The sequence below is a fragment of the Pteropus medius genome, unplaced genomic scaffold, assembly GCF_902729225.1.
Source record: "Pteropus medius unplaced genomic scaffold, Ma_sr-lr_union100, whole genome shotgun sequence".
Taxonomy (NCBI): domain Eukaryota; kingdom Metazoa; phylum Chordata; class Mammalia; order Chiroptera; family Pteropodidae; genus Pteropus; species Pteropus medius.
Window position 1 is genome coordinate 5,197,125 of NW_024343578.1, and position 23,019 is coordinate 5,220,143.

The following is a 23,019-nucleotide window of genomic DNA, read 5'->3' on the forward strand; positions in this document are numbered from 1 at the left end:
TACTGGATGTTTATAGATTTTGCAAGCTCAGTATCATTTTCCCACTTACCTGGTAAGAGATCACTCACTCTTTCCATCTGGCTGAGGTGATACTAGCACTTGTCTTCGGACCTTCCTCAGCCTGTTTATGGCAATGGCTCCAGTTATTGCTCCGGGAGTGAACACTTAATTCAGGAAGAACCACCAATTAAAGCCTTTCTTTAGAGTTGATCAAGAGCTTTAAGGTTATAATATTTCAATCATATGCAATTTTTGTAAAATAAAGTCATTTCTACATCTACTAATTATCATTTAAGTTCTAGAAACTGCATATTGTGACTAAGAGGACAGTAATTTATCTGCCATTGTTTCTGCTCTGCCACTTTATATTTCGGTCGCTGTCAAATAAAGGCTGTGGGGAATGGCAAAACCAGTTGTGATTCATTCAACACCATTCTAAACATTGTCCAGAAAAAAAGACAAATAATACCTAGCCCTTACCCTCAAGGATCTTACAACTTGGCAGGGGAAATAAGACATTCACACAGATGACTGCAATGAAAGTAGATAATGATTGCTGCCAGATGTTTGGGGAGAATGATCAGAGCAAAGAGAGAACACAGAATAAAGCAACATTCAGTAGTCAGCCGAGATATACTTATTGAGCAATCACAAGATGTGAAATGAAAATAGAAGAGTAGCACAAGGATCCAGACAGGAGGAGGTAAAAAATCAAATGTCATTACTTGCTACCCAGCTTTCCAAATATATATTTTTTTAATTACCAAGTTCCTAATAAATAGCCTTAAATTTAAAACTTAATAAGGATATAGTCTCTGTGAAATGAAGCCTGGGGTACTGATGCCTAAATATTAGAATCATAGTACTCGTGTTCCCAAGTATACCTTTCTGTTGCTTTGTTTGCTTCTTTTACTCTTTCCAAATTAGCTGATTCTACTTTAACAAGTTATCTCTTTCAGCTGTTCTACCCTTTTTGCTCTGATGTATTGGAACAGGTGAATTAAAAGAGTGTTTTTTTGGGATTCAGACAAGAAAAAGAAAATACTATATAATAGAAAAAATCCAGAGGCAGTCTTTCAAGTCAGGCTGAATCTAGGAGTTCAGATGTTTGAATCAGGACCTATCTATCTCTACCCCATTCCTCTTTATCTTTTTCCCTCCTCTCTTGTGTTTCTTATTATGGAATTCAAATATCTCCCTGTTTATGTAGAAGCTCCTAGTGCAGCTACAGTCTTAGTATCCTCACAGCTCTCGGACCGGCAGGGAGGAGCAGCAGAAGACTGTGCAAAATGTACACTTATGTAGCAGGGCATCACATCTAAGAGTGATTGATAATCACACTGTATATTATACCACTGTTTTCTTGAGGATGGCAATGAAATGTTATGGTCTTCCAAAATCAGAATAGTATAACGTTTCCAAAGGATATAAAGTATTTTGAGCATGGGGGTGGGGGAGCTATTTTCCTAATTCATGCACAAGTTGTCTGTTCGATAGTAGTAGCCCTGTTTACTACCCTAGTTACTCCCGCAAACTGCAGGGATTAGTCCTGGATGGTTCTCATTGGGCCCCATTCCCATCCTTGAACACATTATCACTATAGTCAAAGGACCCCAGTCCATGCTCTAAACAGACAAGCTTGGATTATGGGAAGTGGTGTCTGTGTTTCTCAGACTTTAAGTATTGAAACATGGAGGAAGGACATATCCAAAAAAATTGACGGATTGGACTGTCCTTAGAAGAAAGAGGAATAGATGTTGGGCAAGGAAAAAAAAAGTCCTCATACCAGGACATATTTGTAATGTTCTTTGGATATCAAAAAACTGGTCTCCCAAACATAAAACAACAGAGGATATTGGCCTAAAAAGATCACCATGCACAAAGGGACATGGCCTATTTTAAAAGAGGATTCGAGAGAGAGCATCCAATTCAATCTTATCATTTTACAGATAGGGAAACTATAACCCAGACAGGGGACTAGAAATGTCAAGGATACACAGGTACTTGGTGGTAGAGACAACCAACTACCTATCTTCTGACTTTTTGGTGTGTGCGTGGGGGTGGGTGGGATTGTACAAGGACATTAACAAAATGTACATTAACAAAAACAAAAATATATAGTCTTGTTTCTGTTTTTCCTCTCACCTTCAAATATGTGCAATATAGTTTTGCTGCACTCCAACAGAAAGCCTCAGGAAGAGCTGAGAGTTAACCTCCCCGAGTCCACTCTGGATCCCAAGGACAAAGACATTACCTTTTCTAGGGCCACTTGTTGCTTTAATGGGCAGAGTTTGGGCTAGGCCTGAAAAACAACTACCTAATTGTACTGCAACCCACTCTGGCATCCTGATTTTGCCCCCAAATCTCCAGCCAGAGAAAGAGAGAAGGGCATCTGGAATCATTGAGGAGACTTCTGTCTGCCCCTCTTTTCTTCTTCCTACTATCGCCTCTTTCCTGCTGTTTCCTGCCCTCTAAAACCTGTACCAGCCCAGAAGCATCTCTGTAAGTGGGTAAGAGGGATCCTTACACCTGTCAGCGCCAGAGAAAAAAGTGTGCTCTGCCGAGTTCTCACATGTTCCATCTCTTGATATGAAAGTAAGAAGAGGGGCGAGTCAGAGGTTTCCAGCAGATTAGCTGGGACCCTGGCTAGTTCTGGTCCCAGTAACTCCTGAAGACCAAGAATGTACTTTTATTCTTAATTTTTCTTGTTGGCCTGTTTCTCTACAGGCTAGTCCAGTGTCTTGGCCCCGGAGAAGTTTCTGGGTAAAGGTTCTTTAAAGTCATGAATCAGGCTCTTCTGCGTATGTTCTTTTTCTTAGGAAAAACTGGCACAGGCGGATCAGCAGTGGAGACTAACTAGGTAGGGTCTTCCCGCTCCTCGTCATCATCGGCTTCTCCACCTGGCGTTCTCCGGGAGCTGACAGCCGGGGCTCTGGACCTCAGGGTTGGGAGTCAGCAGCACCAGACATTCTCGCCCCATCCCGGGGCTGGTGCCACTCGTGCCTAGAACGTGCATGTGGGTGCAGGCGGGCGATCGAGAGGCTTCTACAGTGAGATGGGGACAAGAGCTCAGCCCTCGCCTGCGACCTGCAACGCCTAAATCCCCTGGGGACCGAGAAACTCCCAATCCGAGGCGCTCCCCCCCACCTCCAGCCGCCCACTTATTCCCCCTTACCTCAGCACGCAGCCCCTCCCTGCGTGATGATGCAAACCAGTAGGGAGGGCGGGCGCTGGAAAGGGTGGGGAGAGACTGAGAGCAAGCGAGCGAGGGAGGGTGTGGGAGGAGGAGGAGAGGGAGCCGAACGACCATTTAAAGCGATAGCAATCCGCGCCCTCTCCCCAGTGCTGGGCTGTTGAAGAGCGCGAGCGGCAAGTCGGGAAGCGCGAGCGCGGCGCGCAGGCGGGCGAACCCGAGAGCGCACGGCGCCCCAAGCTGGCAGGCGCCGCGGGACCTCCCACCCTCTCCGGCCGCCCCTTCCCGGGCGCCTCCACCCTCCGTGCCTGCAGGAGCCCCAGGGCTTCCCCGGAGGAGCTCACCCCAAGGAGCCCGGACCCCGGCGAGCCCGCCACCTTCTCCTCCAGCGCCGCCGCCGCCACCGCAGCAGTCGGAGCAGCATGGTCCAGCTGGGGAAGCTGCTCCGCGTCCTGACTTTGATGAAGTTCCCCTGCTGCGTACTGGAGGTGCTCCTGTGCGCGCTGGCGGCGGCGGCACGCGGCCAGGAGATGTACGCCCCGCACTCTATCCGGATCGAGGGGGACGTCACCCTCGGGGGGCTGTTCCCTGTGCACGCCAAGGGTCCCAGCGGAGTACCTTGCGGCGATATCAAGAGGGAGAACGGGATCCACAGGCTGGAAGCGATGCTCTACGCCCTGGACCAGATCAACAGCGATCCCAACCTGCTGCCCAATGTGACGCTAGGCGCGCGGATCCTGGACACTTGTTCCAGGGACACTTACGCGCTCGAACAGTCGCTCACTTTCGTCCAGGCGCTCATCCAGAAGGACACGTCCGACGTGCGCTGCACCAACGGCGAGCCTCCGGTTTTCGTGAAGCCGGAGAAAGTAGTTGGAGTGATTGGGGCTTCGGGGAGTTCGGTCTCCATCATGGTAGCCAACATCTTGAGGCTTTTCCAGGTAGGGGGGCGCTCCCTCCGGGGCAGAGCGCGATGTAGCTCCCTGCGCTCTGAATCCTAAAAGCTGGTTTGGACTCCAGGGGTGCGGGGTCAGGTCAGCCCTCGCGCATTTTACACCCTGGAGATCCTTCCGAATCCCCTCCACCTCACCCGAAGAGGTACCTTCTAATCCCTACTTGGTTCATTTCCCTTCCATCTCTCCCCTGTGCGCGCTCCACTCCATCCGGCATGACATCCTGGATTTATGGCCCCATTTACAAGAAGCAATCTGCGAAAACAAGGCGATGATTTAAATGGGTTTGCATTAGAGTGAAATATGCTCCGAAAACAGGCTTGTAAAAGTGCCGGCTCCTTTGAGAGCCGGTTGGGCGCATGGAATATGAAAGATGAGAAGACGCCTCGAACCTGGGCATTTCTCAACTCCCCAGCTTCCCAGCCCGAGGCCGCTCAGCAAGCCACAGCTCCCTTGGAAAAATTCGAGAAGAGCTTAGGGAGGCACCTCTTGAGCCGAGGGCTAGGTCTTCACCTACATGAGGATGCTAATTGCCCATCTCTCAGGTTGGATTTTCCGACCTGTAGCCTGTCTCCGCAAGAGCCTGGGCGGAGGGGACGCTCCCCAAGTGGGGAGATACTACCCGCAGACGTGACCCCCTGGTGATTTGCTGTGGGCAAATGTTTGCACCGTCTAAATTGCATTTGCAGTCCGGCCACTGGCAGGAGCTGGGCGATCAGCTTTCTACTCCTGCCACTTCAGAGCTAGTGATGAGCTCATGCTAACTGCGAAACAAAATCCCTTTCGCTGCCTCCTCCCTCCGCCTGTCCTTTCCCACAACCTCCCTAAGGCAGCCCCCCAGCCCCAGTCCTTGGCTCCTAGGACGATTCCCGGAGCCAGCAGAGAAGGTGCCTGGAGCGAAGCAATGGGGTGCACTGAGCAAGGCCTGGCGGTTCTGCTCCGGGCGCCGGAGGGCGACAGCGAAATGGAAGGCGGATCCGGGGCAGCTGAGCGGTGGGCTCTACCGCAGTGCTCTCTCGCCGCCCGCGGCGCAGCCTCTGCCCCGTGGCTCCCGGGCTGCACTGGGTATATGAATGGATGGCTTTTGGGTTAAGAAATTGAGTTTTAGGGTCTGCGTGACTGTGGGTTTGCTTCTCCTTGTTTCTCCGTATTTCTCCCTATGTATCTCTCTCTCTCTCTCTCTCTCTCTCTCTCTCTCTCTCTCTCTCTCTCTCTCTCTCTCTTTATCTTTCTATTTCTGCCTCTGTTCTCTCTCTCTTCCCCGACCCCAAAGCATTTTGTTCATCTCAGTCTTGAGATGATCCTTTAATAATGCACAGCTCTCTCCCTGCCTGGTAGTGCCCAAACCCAATTAATCTCTTCTCCAGATGTTCGGGCTGACTCTGGTTTCCTTATGCTCCCTGTAACCAAGTGTTTTTCCGAAGGGTATGGGTTTCTAAAGGGGACTCCTTGTGAGAGTCAAGCTGTCACCACATCAGCTCCCAGGAGTGTGAAGTTTGTTTTTGCGTCAGAAGGAGCGGTGCCATCTAAGGCTGCAGCCTGGTATGGCCTCTGTGATCTTAAGAGCTTCCCTAGCACCTCCTGAGTATGCCATCATGGAGACCCCTAGATGTTTGCACACCCAAAAGTGCTCTGGGGGCAGTCTTCCCTCTGAGTTGACGCTTTCAGGAGGAGCCTAGGTTATAAGCAAAACCCAGAAGCGCTTTCTTCATCTCTGAGCTTAAGGCTAGACAACTCGGTGGAGGTGGGGGTAGGGAGGTAGTGCTGCAGGAGACCGTGAGGTCAGAGATCACGAGAGACCACTGGGCAATTCACAGGTTTTTCAGGAACCCTGGGGGTTAAAGGTGTGTTTGGTTTAGCATTTTAAAATTATTTGTCTGCCTGTTTTTGTCTTCACTCAGAGCATGGCAGTACTGCAGATGGGGGTGTCTTAACTAAAAGTAAAATGTCGAAGTCAAGAGATCGCAGTCTAGGCTGAAGAACTGTGTTTGCTGAAAAAGATTCCAGGGGGAGCTGATTCCTCTTCTGGTGTGTGACCCTGAGGGCACTTGTGAGGAAAGAAACAGCCAGCCTTACACTTAGTTTCCCTATTCCCTGGGCTGGGAAGTGAAGGAACCTCCCTTTAGCCAGTGTTAGCAGTGTGGGTTGGGACCAAAACTATTCAGAGAAAACACTGTCATTTTCCTCTAATTTGCAAATTGCAGCTATTCATGTTGTATCGAACAGCTGAAGGAGAAAGGCCCCCCAGTTTTCACCTGCATTTATTGAGAAGAGGCTGGTAGTAGGAGGAATGCACCAACTTGTAGCTTATAATGCAAGCTGGATGTAATCGTTGGTGTGGGCATTCTGGTTAATCATTGCCCATGTTGGAATATATAGTAGCCTTTTTTCTATGTGATCTTAGAAGCTGCTGGCATGCAAGTCCAGTTCCCAGTTTCCCAGACCGTGTAAGCCTGCAAAATGAACAGAGAGAATAATAGTACACAGACCCATTGTTCAAAGGCACAATCAATTTAGGAAGAGAGAAAAGAATGGTAGGCGAATCTTCTCTGGGATTGCAGGGTTCAGTTCAATTAAGATTGTCCTATAAAAAAGAGACTCCTCTAAATGATTGAATTCTTAGCTGTCTAGAGATTTGAGTTCTTTTTTTTCCGCAGTCTCTATGGGTTGCCAGGGGGACCATGCCAAACCTATCATTTGAGACAAAAATGTATGGTGAGATAAGCTTCTAGGCTGGGGGAAGGAATACATAGTGACTTAAATGGGGGGCGGGGGAGAGGGTGCTAAGCACTGGGGGTGGGGAGGAGGTAGCAATGAGATGGTAATAAATGTAACAAATGCTGCTGCTGCCAGCAAAGCCTGGGATGAAGTTCTTCCCTGACAATTAGGCAAGAATGACTACTCAGATGTAAATAGTGTCTGTGATTTCAGATTCTCATTTTCCTGCTGGTGTATAAGACCAAAGATAAAGCTGAGCAAGTCCTCTATATATACACACTGAAGTGGTTAGTAAGTGACATGTCAGAGGACAGGAATCATATCCAGTAGGTCTTTCAAATCTAAGAATTTGAGGCTAATGAAATTAGTGTGTGGCCAGGGCTCTGCCAACTACAATTAAGTCACTGCAACTACCCTGCAATGAATTTTCAGCTCAAAGAAGCATTGGGGAGGAATTTCTGGAGATTTGTTTCTGAGCTTGTATAAAATAATACCTTCTAATGCTAAGAAAGATTAAATTAAATTAATATTGACAATGAGTAACATATTTTAAAAATAATTACAGAGTGGGGATGGCTTAAAGTAGAGAGTTTATATAATGTGGTGCCCAGAGGCTAAATCTCCCCTGACCACTATTTTATGGGCTATAAGTAAGATATATTATAGTAGAAAGTAATGGGAACATTTTTATTCAAGGCTTCTCTGTTATTGACTTGAGAGCAAATACTCTGAGAGTATAAATTACTCTTGCTACATCCTGACTCTGAATGAATAATATTTCATGTGTAATGTCATGGTCTATGCTATAGACTTGGAATTGAATGGCATCTGTTTCAGTTTTGTTCCCTCAGAAACAACTAGATGGAAAAAGTGGTCAACTTGACCCGTGTTGGAGCATATTGCAAATCTAAACCTGTGTACTTTGTACCATAAGTGAAATAGATTTGTAAATTTTCAAATGATTTCTTTCTGTCCATCGAAGCTTAAATATTATCTCAAACTCTTGGGGCAACAGTTTATGTATAAGTGCTTAATTTTCTTCTATCTATCTATCTATCTATCTATCTATCTATCTATCTATCATCTATCATCTATCTAATCATTTATCTATCTCATGTAATTGGATAGAACTAGGCACCTGGGATGGTGTGATATTACTATAGTGGATTTTTTAAAAAGCAACTCCAACCTACTCTTTTTTAAATTTCATAAATATAGGTGTCAGTGCCATTTGGAATAGTCTCTATAACAATCTCTGCCTCCACATTTACTGTGTCTAAGGAAATTTACCTAACAGATGGTGAGTAGGCAATTTTTAAAGGGGCATTTTTTAAAAGAGCAAAGAGGGAATAGAGATAGGCACATAATATATTCGAAGATACCTCCACATGTATTTTATGTGCACAATTAGGATGTCTTTGGACATTTTTTTCTTTAAGAATCATTGAAATACTGGATGCCTTTAATTCAATTTTATAGACAATTAGAGTTTAAAAAACCATAATTGCTCTATTTTTTATTTTTTATGTGTAGGTTTTGTCATGGATTTAAAAGGACTTGACCCGGTTACTCAAAGTGTGCTGTCATCTCGATGCTGCCATTAATTAGCTATGTTACCCTAACTAAGTCACTTAGTTTTTCTAGGCCTCATTTTTCTCTTCTGAGTTTTTTCTTTTTAAAAAAAAAAAAAAGTAGTTTCTAGAAGTCTCTAATCTCTTTGTGTCATGATTTAGCTTGGAGAAAACCTGCTCTTGTCAAAACTCCATGATGTATTTATTACCAGCTCTCACTCTGAATATTTGAGTGAGTTTGGGGGAACATTTTAAGGATATTTTTCACATAACCATCTTAGTTAATATTAGTCTAGCTGATTTCCCTTTTTCTTTTACCAGTGTGCTGCTTAGTGATATGTATTAAGGCTGGCGATGAGGACAATGACCTTCTAGGTCAGCTTACTGCATGGTTATAAGACATGGGGCAGGAAATAAGAACTGTGGAGTTTATAGTAGCAGATCTAGTTTTTATTACCCAGTGTCCTACCCCCTTTCATTTTGCAAAAACAGCAGGCTTTTCTTTTGGAAAACTGCCAAATGATGTACTGCCTCCTCCCTGGCCCCAGGGATGAGTTGTCTGATTGAGCTCAAGCAAAGCAAGTGATTGGTTCAGGTGTAGGCATCTGACCTTGACTAGGCCTATCCAAATCCTCCCTACGACTTTTCTGTCAAAGAAAAATGGGAAAGTTTTCTCTTCTCTCGGAATTTCTAAGCTAGGGAGATATGACTCTGGGACTCCCAGTAGTCATCCTACAAAAGAAGAGACTCTCTGTAGAAGAAAAAGCATGCCATGCTAAGCAGGGCTAAGTGATGAAGAGAGCTGAGCCCTACTGATATTCTGGAACACCCAATCCAACTATATCTGAGTCTAACTGCATCCTAGAATTTCTAGTACTTTTTCTTAAAATTTCTTTTTACTATTTTGAGTTTCTGTTCAGCCATGTGCAATTGAAAAGAAAGCATCACAGCTAAAACAGCTGATTTCTCTCATTTATGTAAAGTTCGCTGACTGGCATTCAAGTGAAAAATACTATGTGATATTTTCTTTACTTTAAATATAATCCTTCTAACCCAGGTTTTGGGTATTCAAAACTTATCATCCTTTTCCACTCCTCCCAACATTTACCATTTAACTTTAAGCATTTGTGTTCACATTTTTCCCAACTTGATACAGTTGAGAGAGAAGGGCGAATACTTTTTGAAGTAAACTGCAGCCTATTGGCCCTTCTGTTTGGAAGCTTTAGAATCATACAAGTATGATTCTTGGTTCCTTTCATTAAACCACATATTTTTTTTTGATGTCCCCAGGGCACAAGAGCATTTTCATGGCATAATAGAGTACAAAGTACATTAAACTCCTGGGTCACTCTACAGTAAGCATCAAGCCTAACTATTTTTCACCCCCTTTTTATTTTAAATAGGCAAAAAAGAAGAGTTGTAAACACATTTTCTCAATAACTAAAATGTACATGTAATTACTACTTAAGAGAACGTTTATGCAACATATAGTCAGACTGTTACTTAATGGACATTTTGCCAGTTGGCCCAATAAATATATATGTTTTATGTACTTAATGAAAACAAAAAACAATAAAATTTTCTTACAGGTAAATATCTGAAAAGAGTATTACGCCAGAACACTTAATATTATGGTATTTCCATGTTTGACAAATAACCTCTTTTCAATTATATTTACTACTAAATATTTCTTGGATCGAGATTATAAGGTAAAAAAATAAAACATATGAGACTACAATGATATGGGACACATATCTCATTTTAGGAGATCAGAAGTTCTATCGCTTTTCAATAATAGTACAAGTAACCATAATAATAATAATTTGAGTCCTCACTATGAGCCACTATGTGATACACTGTAAATACTTTGTCTCATTTAGTTTTGACAGTTGTCCTGCATAGGACATGTTGTGATCTCTATTGAATAGCTGAAGAAAGTGATTATCATAATCCAAAATCACATAGCATGTAAGTGTCAAAGTCTAGATTCAAATGTAGATTTGTCTGACAATACCCAGATTATTAACCACTAAGCGTACTGCTTGGTTGTTGCACAAATGCAGAAATGTTTAACAATTATAGATTTGCCTACCATCAAATTGTAGTGGCTTAAAGACACCGAAGTTGCTGATTGCTTAACCACATCTGTTTACAGAAAGAAATCATATTTTATTTTAGTTCTAAAACAGATTAAATCTGTAGGTCCTTAGAAACTTGAGCACACAGATACTTACCTTTAAATAAAAGGCACTTTTTTCCATAATGCAACAGGGAGCCTTGTTTGCAGGCAATACATATACAGTAGACTCTCCATTCAAATAAATAAATGAGAGATGTTTTTCTTTGTCCTAATGCAATGCCCATCATTAAAGATTATGATGTTTCTTCCTGAACTTTATTTCATTCACTCCACACTTTCTACAAACCTCAAGTGGGGGAATCCATCACTCAGATATATATGTGCAAAGTGAGAGTACTGTATTAATACAATTGCTGAAAGTCAAGTTGACAGAGCACAGGAAATATATCCTAACAAATGCAACATTATGTTTGTGTGGGCCATAGAAGAGGGAAGAATTTTCAATTTAATGGATTATTTTTCCTGTTGCTATAAAAGTACTACAGTGTAATAGTTTTATAATTGGTCATTTACAGAATTCTCCATCTCTGGGTGTTGTGCTTTCTCCATTCTGCGGCTGCCGATTCTTTCTTCTAGTCTTGATGGAAGCTAACAAGGAAGCCACTTCAAAGGGCTCAGCCTGTTTTTCTGCATTATTGTTTAGATATAAATATTTCTGTTTGTTAAAGTACTATTTAAACTTTTTATCGTGTTTTAAAATGAACTATGCTCTGAAGGTATTAGCACATGCAGACGTACTATGGGATATTTTCTAGAAGAAAACATGCTTCTATCAAAGGATTTATCAGAATTTTCATTTAGGGGTTAAGAATCAAATTCAGGAGTTAGACTTGAATTTAAATTCGTACTAACAACATATTATCTGTCTGACTCTGATCAAACAGGTACCATACTTCTGTCTTCAATTTCCTCATCTTTGAAATGGAGATAATAAAAGTATACCAGTCTGATAGAATAATTGTAAAGATTGCGTAAAATATGTGTGAAAATATTTTAGCATGGAGTTTAACATGTGATGAGTGCCTTTCAATACATTTAAAAGTTATTTTATTATTATGCTATCATTAAATATCATTATTGCTTAAATGTCACTATTGCTAATTTTGCTATAAAATTACCGTAATCGTGATGGATTCAACTCTTTTCTGTTTCTTTAGTTTAAATGGAAAATATATAAACAGAGAGAGAAAAAGAACCCTTTAGTGATAATGCTCAGTGGAAGGAGAATTTTCTTGGCACCGATTAAAGCAAATCATGAATTCCATGGACCTAAGATAGCAAAAAGGCTAAGAGAAGAGCAGTGGGCTTTAAGGTTAGCAGCCCCAGGTTCGAATTCCATTGTGATATTGTGATCTTTTTCTAGCTACAGAACCTTGAGGAAATTACTTAAACTTTTTGAGCTTTACTGCTAGTTTCCTCATCTATATTTTTCCATAAATATTTATTAAGCATCCCCATGTGTACATTTTTACATGGTTGGATATATCAGTGAATACAATAGACAAGAGCTTTCTTTCTCCCTCCCTCCCTCCCTCCCTTCCTTCCTTCCTTCCTTCCTTCCTTCCTTCACTTCCTTCCTTCCTTCCTTCCTTCCTTCCTTCCTTCCTTCCTTCCTTCTCCTCCTCCTCCTCCTCTCTTTCTCTCCCCCTCCCTCCCTCAGCTTACACTGTCATATGGAAATAGATGGATGTTATAAGTAAATTCTATGGTATGTTAGAGGTTGATGAGTGCTATGGAATAAGGAAAATAATATGGAGCACTGAAGAATATAGGGTTGAGAGTGCTAGAGGGGTGTACAGGTAGATTCTAATTTCAAATAGGGTAGTCAGGGTAGATTTCATAATGTGTCATTTGACCAAAGACTTGAAGTGAGGGAGTTGTCAAAATGGATTTGGGGGAGACCATTTCCTGAGAGCAGGAGCAGCCAGCATCAGAACTCTAAGGCAGAAATATTCCTGGCAATGCTGGAGGAATACCAAAGAGGCCATGATAGCTGAGTAAGTCAGGAGGGAGGAAGGGGCAGTAGGAGGACTTGAGGTCAGAGATGTGATGGAGTATATTGGGTAGGTCCTTGGAAGTCAGCACAGGCATTTTGTCTTTTACTCTAAATGTTTACAGCCAGTGGTAGGATTTTAGCACTAGTGTGACATGATCTGTCTCTTGTTTTAAAATAATAACTCTATTGTGGTATTGAGCATAGGGGAGAAGAGTAGAATTAGAGAGAATCTCAGGAGGTGATTTCTGGTGTCTACAAGATAGACATTGGTAGCTTTTGCCAAGATTTAGCAGCAGATGTTCCAAGAAGTGACACATTTGGAAGGTTGTGACATTTCCTAGGAATTGAATGTGAGATGTGAAAGGAAGAAATAGGATGAGGGTGAGTCCAAGATTTGAGGCTTGCGTAAACTGGAAAGATGAAGTTACTATCACCTGAGATGGAAAAGGCTTAGGCAGAAGTACTTTTGGAAAATTAAAGATCAGTTCTGGAGATATAAAATTTGATATGTTTTCTTGACATCCAAGTAGAGATGCTGAATACACAGTTGTATATACGAGTCAGCAGTTCTGAAGAAAGGTCTAGAGGTATGTTTTAATAAAATGAAAATATTAAAAATGATTACATGGAATTGTCATTATGAAGATTAAATAAAGTAATGTGATTAACACTGTATTCTCAAAACATTTAATAACTATTAGCTAAAAATAATTATCCTAAAAGAAAAATATTCTGTACAGTTGACCATTGAACTATGAGGGGGTTGGAGTGCCAACCCCTTCACACAGTCAAAAATCTGCATGTAACTTCTGACTCCCTGAGAACTCAGTGGTCCTTTGGTGTCTATGGTGGATTGGTTCCAGGACCCCCGCATATACCAAAATTTGTGGATGATCAAGTCCCTTATATAAAATGGTGTAGAATAATGCATACAATCAGCCTTCTGCATACGCAGACCCCTCCAGATCAAAAATAATAATTCTTTTCAATCCATGGTTGGTTGAATCCACAGATGTAAAAACTGTGGATGCGAAAGGCCAATTGTATATTTATTGAAAAATATCTGCATAAAAGCGCAACTGTGCAGCTCAAACCTGTGTTATTCAAGGGTCAACTGCAATTTGTTTTCACAGTAAAACTGAACAAAGTGGTGTCACATCATTTAATAGTATTTGTGACTCAATTATTTTAGTCAAGACACCATAACTACAAACATTTAGAGTAAACATTTCAATCTTCTACCTTTCACTCTGATACTGTAGCCATAGCTATATTTCGTAAGGTTTAAGTTAGTTGTAAGAGGGTACCTCTTTAATTAGAAGTAATTGTGAACTATCTAGTTCATTGCAACTATGTATGTGTATGTGTGTGTGTGTGTGTGTGTGTGTGTATAGAGAGAGACAGAGACAGAGATCTCTCTCTCTCAATCTCTCTCTCTCTCTCTCTCTCTCTCTCTCTCTCTATATGTATATATATATAATTTTATGCCTCAAGAAACTCAGTGGATAATTTGCATCACTGATATACATGAGAGTTTAAGCAGTTACTGGATAGTCAAGGAAAAATAATGTACTTGTCTTATAATATCCATATGAGTAGCTACTCTGAACAATTTTACCAGGTATTTCACATCTTTCATTAACTTTGCCATTGAAAACATTGCAGGGAGAATTTTATCTTACTGATTTTGAGCTTCCTTTACATATTTGCAAATCCTTAAATAGGCTTTGTAGTTTAACCAAATTCTGTTCCTTATTTATTTGGCTACTAGATATTGGTCTAAGCATGTATTTATACTAAAAAAATGCATGACCATGTTGTCACTATGCATCTATAATTTTATTTTAACACTATCATTATGTAAACTATATTTTAATTGTAATTATAACAAATTCTATATCAACACACATCTATTTCTAATGTTCAGGGGGAGAGCAGCATGTAGTAAATTTTATCAAAATATAGCATCTGAAGAACAGAACAGAGGGTAATTGTGTAATTTTGTATTCACTATAATTAAGTTCAGTAGAGTTGGCATAATAGAATTAAGATGAAAAAAATACAAAACATTGAGGCACCATGGCTCCTACTCATAACCCACCCTTTTTACATCAGAGAGCACAGGCTTGGTGTCTTTCTGTACAGAAATAGAGAAAAGAGGAGACCAGAGTATGATTGACAGGTATGAGAAGAGTAGAACTATGAAAAGTAACATGAAAATGAAATACTGCTTTTGGATTTAGTAGGAAGGGAAAATCTACTAGCGCACATGCCTACTGGGACCACATTTTCTAGAACAGTTAAACCCAATGTCAAATTTGCTGTCCCACCTTCCGCATTAGTAGAGACATACTTACACACCAGTCTTTGCTTCCTGTTTCTTGATAATTGGTTGAGAAGGTTATCACAAGAACCGTATTTTATGAACAAAGAACATTGCTTTGAAATTATTGGTCCTTCTTCAGTTGCTGCTCTCTAAGCTTGATCTCTCTTTCTCTTGGACTTATTTAAGTTTGGAGTGTAGGAGTGAGTAATGGGGAAAGATCATTGGACTTTTTCTATTTTCATGAGGCAGTATAGCATAATGGTTAAGTCTGTAGGTGTTGGGCATAGTTCAAATCCCTACTTTCCACTTACTAACCATATAAGCTTGGGCAATTTACCTGATAACCCGGGCCTCAGGATTCCTTTCTGTAAGATGATAATGATGATATTCCATCCTCATAGGACTGTTTTCAAGGTTAAGTGAGGTTACCCTTGCCAAGCACTTAATACAATGCTTAGAGGCAGTGAGATCTATTTATTATAATTATTGTGGTGGTGGTTGTTATCATCATCATCATTATCACCATCACCATCACCATCACCATCACTACCACCACCACCATGCCAGGTGCTATCTCTGTCTTTCTTATGCCTTATTCCATTATTACCCAACCCCCTTTCCTGTTATGTTTCTGGGCAGGGTAAAGCTGTCATCAGAGATTTTGCTTCCACTGGTATCTGACCCCTAGTCATCAAGGTGGCATTACCAGGACACAGCATTTATTGCTGCTCATTTAAATGATCCCTGTTTTGAGAAATGAAGTTGGATGTTGAAACCTAGCAGGGTGAAAGAGAAAGGACTTTGTTTTTTACTCAGGAGGACTGAGTGAAACATTCGAGCCCTCAAAGGAGAATTAGCAAAGGGCAAAATGCTTAATTGTATACTTTAGAGATTAACAGCAAGTCAGATAGACTGAACTTGAACTCATTGCCATCACACACTGACAGTGTGATCTTAGGTGCTTATTGTAAACTCTCTGGGCCCTAATGTACATCTGAAAGAAAGGAATAATATTAGGACCTACTGCATAGCATCGTTGTGAATAATAAATGAGTAAATCTCTTTAAAACATTCAGTATATTGTTTGGTATACAGTAAGCACTTAATAAATTTCAGCTTCTGTTACTACTACCTCTACTAATATTATTAAGCAGTTGAACAAATCTGAAAGCCCTTCCTCAGTTTGCACATAATCATTTGGACAACCAGCTTACATTTGTCAAGCATTGCTGTATATAAAGCCTCCTGAACTCAGGAGTCCTTCAACTGTACGCCCAGTCAGAGCCAGTTCTGGGAAGTAGAATTCATATAACTACTTCCACCATCAACATAACTCTCATTGTCACTCTGCCAACCATACTGAGTACTTCCTGTGTGCCAGGCACCAAACTTAGCCCTGTATATGGCTGTATCATGCTGTTCTCATATTCAGGTAGAAGGCTTTATCATCCCCATTTTACACATAAAGAAACTGAAATTTTGAGAAGTAAGCAACTCTCTCAAAAGAAGGATGATAAAGCCTTCTACCTGAGTATGAGAACAGCATGATACGAGATGGAGCCAGGGTTTCAAACCCCTATTTCTCTGACCTCAAGATCCCTTACATATTATTATACCACATACTGGTAATAAAATAACCTAGCCACTCCAGTAAGAGTAGAGAAGATTCTCAATCCCCATATTCCTCTATTCCCCATCCCGCCCCTCATCTCGTTACAAGAAGGGAGAAAAGGGGACTCCTCAAAGACCAAAGGGAACTATTCTCTTCAGACTTTCCAGAATCAACTAATATTTTATTTCCTTCTTAAGAATCCCCACATATTCCTTTTGGTACTTACCTTGGCCTTTTAGTATTCTTACGTTCTGTACATGACTCATCCACTCTATTTAATGTTAATTTATTTGAGGTCAAGTATAGGGTCTTACTCATCCTGAAATACAATTATCTCCTATAACATCAAACTCTGCTTTTCTTCTGGGAGTGCTTCTGCAGATATTTGAGTTTTGTTGAAATGTGCTCAGCAATAGTACATTAAAAGTTACATAGAAAATGCTTTTTTGTAAGAAAAACTTTCTAAATAAATCTCTAGTTGGTTATTTTTATAGGATTATTACAGGGTCCTGGATCTTCAGAGTTTTTTTTTTAATATTAAATACCTCATATTACTTTATTTTAACATATAATAATAAACCTGAGTTTTCTCTATCAAACCTACAAGAATTCACTAGCTTTTAACTTAGCTTGTTGATTATGTGTTGTTGACTTCTCCATTTACAATATAACTTGATCTTGGCAGGAGTGGGCTGGATATGAAAGTGTATCTTAGAGCCATACATTGGTTTTCTAGAAAACTAACATAAAAAAAAACTTGAGTTCTTTCATATTTCTCTAGAACTCATCAATTATTTCATTTGTGTAATCCATTCATCCAGGAGGAGTAAAACTGTTTTCAAAGTGTTTATCCTAAATTGTTCATATTCTTCTCACTAGTCTTAATTGGGAAGAGAGTAGGCTGAATGGAAGTCATTATGACCACTGGGACCATTGGAGTAGGAACCAGTATCCTGAATTTTGTTTTTGTCTCTCTCCTATTAATGTTAATTAGCTAATGTCTTGAGTGCTTGCTAGGTGCCAGGTACTTTGCAGACCATCACAAGTGGATTATGTCATTTAATCTCTTGAGAGTCATATGATGAAAATATGTATTATGATACCCTATAATGCACACATGGAACAGGGCCTCAGAAGTTATTATTTGCTCATTAAAATATGGTAGAAGTATAACTTGAATTCAGGTCTCTCTGGCTCCCAAATCAATGATTTTTTTCCCACTAACTTAAAGTTGTATAAATCTGTAAGAGTGCACTAGTTTCTATAATTTCTTCAGCCATGACTTTTTACAATTGTCTGATTGCAAGCTTACAGAGATGAGGAGGGGTAGGGAAGAATTTCACTGTACTGCATGGTATCTTAGATCAGTATGAGGTCTGTTTTATGATACCAGTTCATCCATTCATTTATCCATTAATTCAACATAACATTGAATGTCTACCATGTGCAAAGCCATTTTAGATCACACATATTATAATAGAGTGAATGCCCTTTCCATAGCCTCTCCCATGGCAGTCAGAGAAGACTTGGACAGGCTTGCCAGCAATGGGGGAGGGGTTTGGTGCTGGGAGCCTAGCTTGTCCCACAGGACAAAACAAAGATGTCTTGATGCCATGGTCCAGCAGCACATGTTGTCTTACTATTTTTGCCTGGAATTAATGATATAAGTGCTTTAGATTTGGATATGGAAAGTAATTGAGGATATATATATATATATGTGTATATATATATATATATGTATGTATGTATGTATGTATATACATATATACACATATATAAATTTTGGCTTCTGCTAACAAGTAACAAATATAATTTTTAGCAGATACACACACACACAAGAAAATAATCAGATTTAATTCAATAACTTCCTTTTTGTAGATTTGTGGTTGTGATTTTACATCTGCAGATATATTTGCTGAAGAAAATATTTTTTTTATTTTACAAAAAAATGAATTCACTTAACACTCATACAGCATATTCCAAGCATCTTAGTACAGTTTAAATCTTTAATAGCATTGGAGTATGGAATTGCAAACATACCACAAACTCTTTCGAAAGTTTAATTATTTAAATTTCTCTTATATCTATTTACTTTTGTGAAGTTGTGAAAAATAAACATTAAATCATATTATCTGTTTCTGTCTGTGTAATTGAAGACAGCAAATGCTGACTGGAACACAAAATACTAAAATTAAAAATGTATTATTTGAAATGATTATAACTAAGAAAATGGCAACAAAATTCAAAGAATTCAACTTTCAAACTCACTTTTTTGTGAGTATGTAGTACTTCTTCTGACGAGATTAATTTTAGGGCTCTAGTAAGACCTTTAGGACACCTGTTTAATGAGCAATTATTTTGTGTCTGAGACTGCTCTATGCATTAGAAATTCTAAGATTAGTAAAATAATAGTAATAATACAAACAACAACAAATCTTCATAGACTTCCTTGCAAAGAAGTAAAGTCCACTGAGAAAACAGACTGGTGAATCTCACATTAAAAATGGCAAGGATTTTTGTTAATGTGCTGAGGAATCATGGCAGGCATGCTGACCAGGCAACTTCCTAGACCTCGTCTCCAGTTGAACAGGTTTAATATCCTGGAAACTCTATTTTTGGTGAACGCCTCCAGGAGAGTCTGAGATGGATGTTCTCAGTTCTCCTCAACCTTTAGTGTATATACATCAGATTTTCCTGAGAGTCTCATTAAAACACAGATTCCGGGGCCCCTCCAACAGAGTTTCTGGATCAATAAGATTACGTTTCTCATCCAGAGTTTCTAGGACAGTCGGTTTACATTTCTTACCATTCTCCAGTTGTTGCTGATGTTACTGACCGAAGGACCACACTTTGAGAACCATTTGTTTATGAAAAATATCTTCTAAAACTCTGCAGTATGGGATTCTGCATGTCATGAACAGGATGGGCACAGAGAAACATAGGAGGACAAAGGAACTCTACCCTAAATTAACCAAAGGTAACAATAGTAGCTAGAATTGATTGACCCAAGAAAGATTACAAGAACTTTACCTGCATTAGCTCATTTAATCCTAACAATAAGGCATGCAGGTGTTGCTTAATGTACTTGTCTTACAGAGGAGGCCAGAGAAAGTAATTAATTTGGCCAACTCCTAAACTACTATGTTGCAGATTAAGAATTCAAATCTAAGAAGTCTGATCCAGACCCCACACTCTTAACCATTCTGCTTATAGAGAGAAGTAAAAGATTGTCAGTGAAAGCTTCCTGGAAGGACTGGCCTCTGAGTAAAGATAGAAGGATGAGTGGACATAAATATATTACTCATTTTTTTGAAGGGGATAAGTATCAGGGCTTCCCAAAGGAACCAGCCTCCCACACATCTACCCTAAGCAAATCTGATTATCCAGAGTCTTGAATAGGAGTATGACTAGGGGATGCTGGGAAGGATTCTAGAAACCTGAGGCTAGAATTCCATATCTATTATTAATGAGTTTGGCTGAACTAATAAAAAGTGAATAAGAGATTTACCTCATTTTCATATGTAACAGGAAGTATGTAGATGGTCCCTCTGATTAATTCAATAACTAAAGAATATAAGCAAGAAATAGATTCCTTCTATCCTCCAGCTCCCACATCTCTTAATTGCAAGGTGACTGCCGAATCTCTAGCAATGTTCTAACCATTCAGGCAGGAGAAAGAGAAGGGAGGAGGGAAGGAAGGGAGGGAGGGAGAGAGAAAGAGAGAGAGAGAAAAGGAAAGAAAGAAAAGAAAAGATAAAAGAAAGGCAGTGTCTAAATCAGTGAGCAAATTATTTGCCACAAATCGTCAACAGATATCCTTAGATATCATAGGCTAAGGATTTAAGCTGACCAGCTGACCACCTTAGCCTTAAGGATAACAGTAGCTCCTAAGCCGGGTCTCTAATAGTAAGGAATAAAGAGAGAGTGGTGATTGACTAGGCAGCTAGTAGTGTCTGCACGGATTTCTGCCCAACTATCCTAAAGAAATACCCCCAAACTCTGTTTTATTTAGTATATTTTACTTTAAAGAATGGTGGGGAAACATTACTTATCTGTAAATAGCCTCTTAAAAAGGGCACAATTATATAATTATGCTACCCCCTGGAGAGTTCAAGGTTGAGGACATTTTGATCTTAATTTAGTAACTTGCAGTTGATTATCCTGGAATGACATCCTCTCTCTGCAGATGTTCCGTCAGGCTTTAGAAAATTCTGGAAGAAGTGGACAGAGAACTTTCATAGTACATGTGTAAGTGATTTGAATCTCTTTGAAATAAAATCCATTTAGGAACCAAAAAGCATTTCATATCTTTGCTATTTTTTTCTTCTTCTACATTTTTACAAATTTTTCTTTCAAAAATGCCTTTGAACAAATCTGTTAGATATCACCCATCCATTTCTCCTGTCTGAATTCGTTACTACTAAACATTCTTCAGCCTGCTGTCTCTCACTCCTCTTTGTCATAATCATTTATCTGGGTACTCATCCCATCTCATCTCATATTTGGACTCATGTTTTAGAGTAAAGCAACAGTCTGCTATGACTTCTCCATAACTTGAAGAACCTGACTTTGTGTGAAAAATAGTAGACTTAGTGATTAATTTAAAAGATAATCAATATGTGGAATGTTTCTGAGAATTAAAGAAAAAAAAAAGAAGATAAAAATATAAGCCCTGAAAGAAACATAGAATTCATCCCATTCAAATATTTCATTTTACAGATAAGGCAACTGAAATCTAAAGGAAAAAAAAAATCATTAGTTAAACACTAAGAGATAAACCTTAAATCTTTGCAGTGTGATATACTGGAAGTTCATTTCTTATTCAGAAATGGTGGTTTGGGGATTATTTTCTGCTCAGTGATTTAGGAACCCACTGCCTTCATTATGTAACTTCTACATTTTTCTCAAAAAAAAAAAAGGAAAGTTGCAAGAGCGAGTATCAACTAATTATCCTTCAACTCTAAATTATTCATATCACTTCTGGTCACATTCCTTGGAAGAGAACCAGGAATGTGGCCATGCATAGATAGATGCAAGTGGAGATGGAGGATGTTGTCCCTGGCTTTGTTCTAGGGATACCTCTAAAATTTGGAGGAGCTAATTAAAGTCTTTAGTCATAACTGGTCATTTCTACCATGAAGAATGATTAGTCTAAGACAATGGATTAAGCATGTGTGTGTATATAATAAACACATATATACCCATATCCACACACACACACACATATAGGTATAGTCTATATAAATTAGTATAGGCTGATGCTGGGGGCTTCTACCTTGTAAAAGGACTATAGATCAAATTTCCTCTTGTTGCTCTCCTTCCTAGTTCAAGATCACTACAATTTTTCTTCATCCTAATAGCTCACTCTTACCTCAGTGTCACATGAAAACTGTGAAAGAAATTATTCCAAAGTCTCCAATGCTTTAAAAAGTAATACAATACTGAAATCCTAACAATTTTACTCTGTGGGAAGTAAATTTAGATTGATACCAAAAAGAAAGCTGGTTTTTCTTTTATTCAAATAATCTGAGCCAAGGTATAAAATAAAGGGGAAATTGGTGCACTATAAATCTTCTTATTGAAAATTAAAATATTTTTAATTGTAAAAGTAATACAAATTAATTGCAGAGACTCCAAAAATTGACAGGATATAAAGAAGAAAAAGTAAAAATAAATCAAAATCCCATTTCTGATAAATCACCTCTTGAGGATTTTTTAAAACTATTTTTGTGAGGGGGTGTGTACCAACATAATGCAAGCATAAAATATTTTAATTAGATCAAACTATAAAATTATTTTATAACATATTTTTACTTAGCAATATATTATGAACAGGGTTCCGTATCACCTAATAAAAGCCTGTATCCTCATTTTAATGGCTGGACAGCATCCCACTATTTATTTAACCAGTCTCTTACTGCTCAACATTTCGATTTCCAACGTTTTTGCTTCTCTAAACAATGAGAGAAACATCTTTGTTCATATGTCTTTGAGCATTTATTCATTTATTTTCTTAGAATGGATTTCTGGAATGTGAATGGCTGCTTGTCAGTTTTGGTACCTTCTGACATATTGTCTTCCAGAAAGGTTACTCTGCCTTACTTTTTTACTAGAAATTTAACATCCCGTGTGGTTCCTTACACTCTTGCTAATAGTGGTATTATCAGTTTTTTTTTTTAAATCTTTATAATTCTGATGACTAAAATATGACATCTAAATCATTTTAATAGTATTTTAATTAATAATAGTGAGGGTGAACATATTTTCATATATTTATTGGCTGTTTATATTTTTTCTTTTGTAACTTTATGACATTTACTTATTGTTCTCATCAATTTATAACAAATTTTTATATATTGTTTACTTTGTTATATTGTTACAGATGCAGTTTGTTTTCTTTTAATTTACTAATTTTTATTCTATATGTGTAGGACCTGTTTAATATTATCTAATCTATTTAAAAACCCTTTAATGAACACAAACATGGGGAAAACCACCAGTTACTCTCTT

The 23,019-nt window shown here is 39.3% G+C and overlaps 1 protein-coding gene across 1 annotated transcript in view; it reads left to right on the forward strand.

Annotated features, from left to right (window-relative positions):
* Positions 1-3,502: 3,502 nt before the first annotated feature.
* LOC120606347 (metabotropic glutamate receptor 7-like) overlaps positions 3,503-23,019 on the forward strand; it is a gene marked incomplete at its 3' end in the record, with an annotated part of 556,936 nt that continues 537,419 nt past the window's right edge. The window contains exon 1 of the mRNA XM_039867571.1: positions 3,503-4,134. Within this exon, the coding sequence (XP_039723505.1) occupies positions 3,616-4,134 (519 nt within the window). The remainder of the gene's footprint in view (positions 4,135-23,019) is intronic.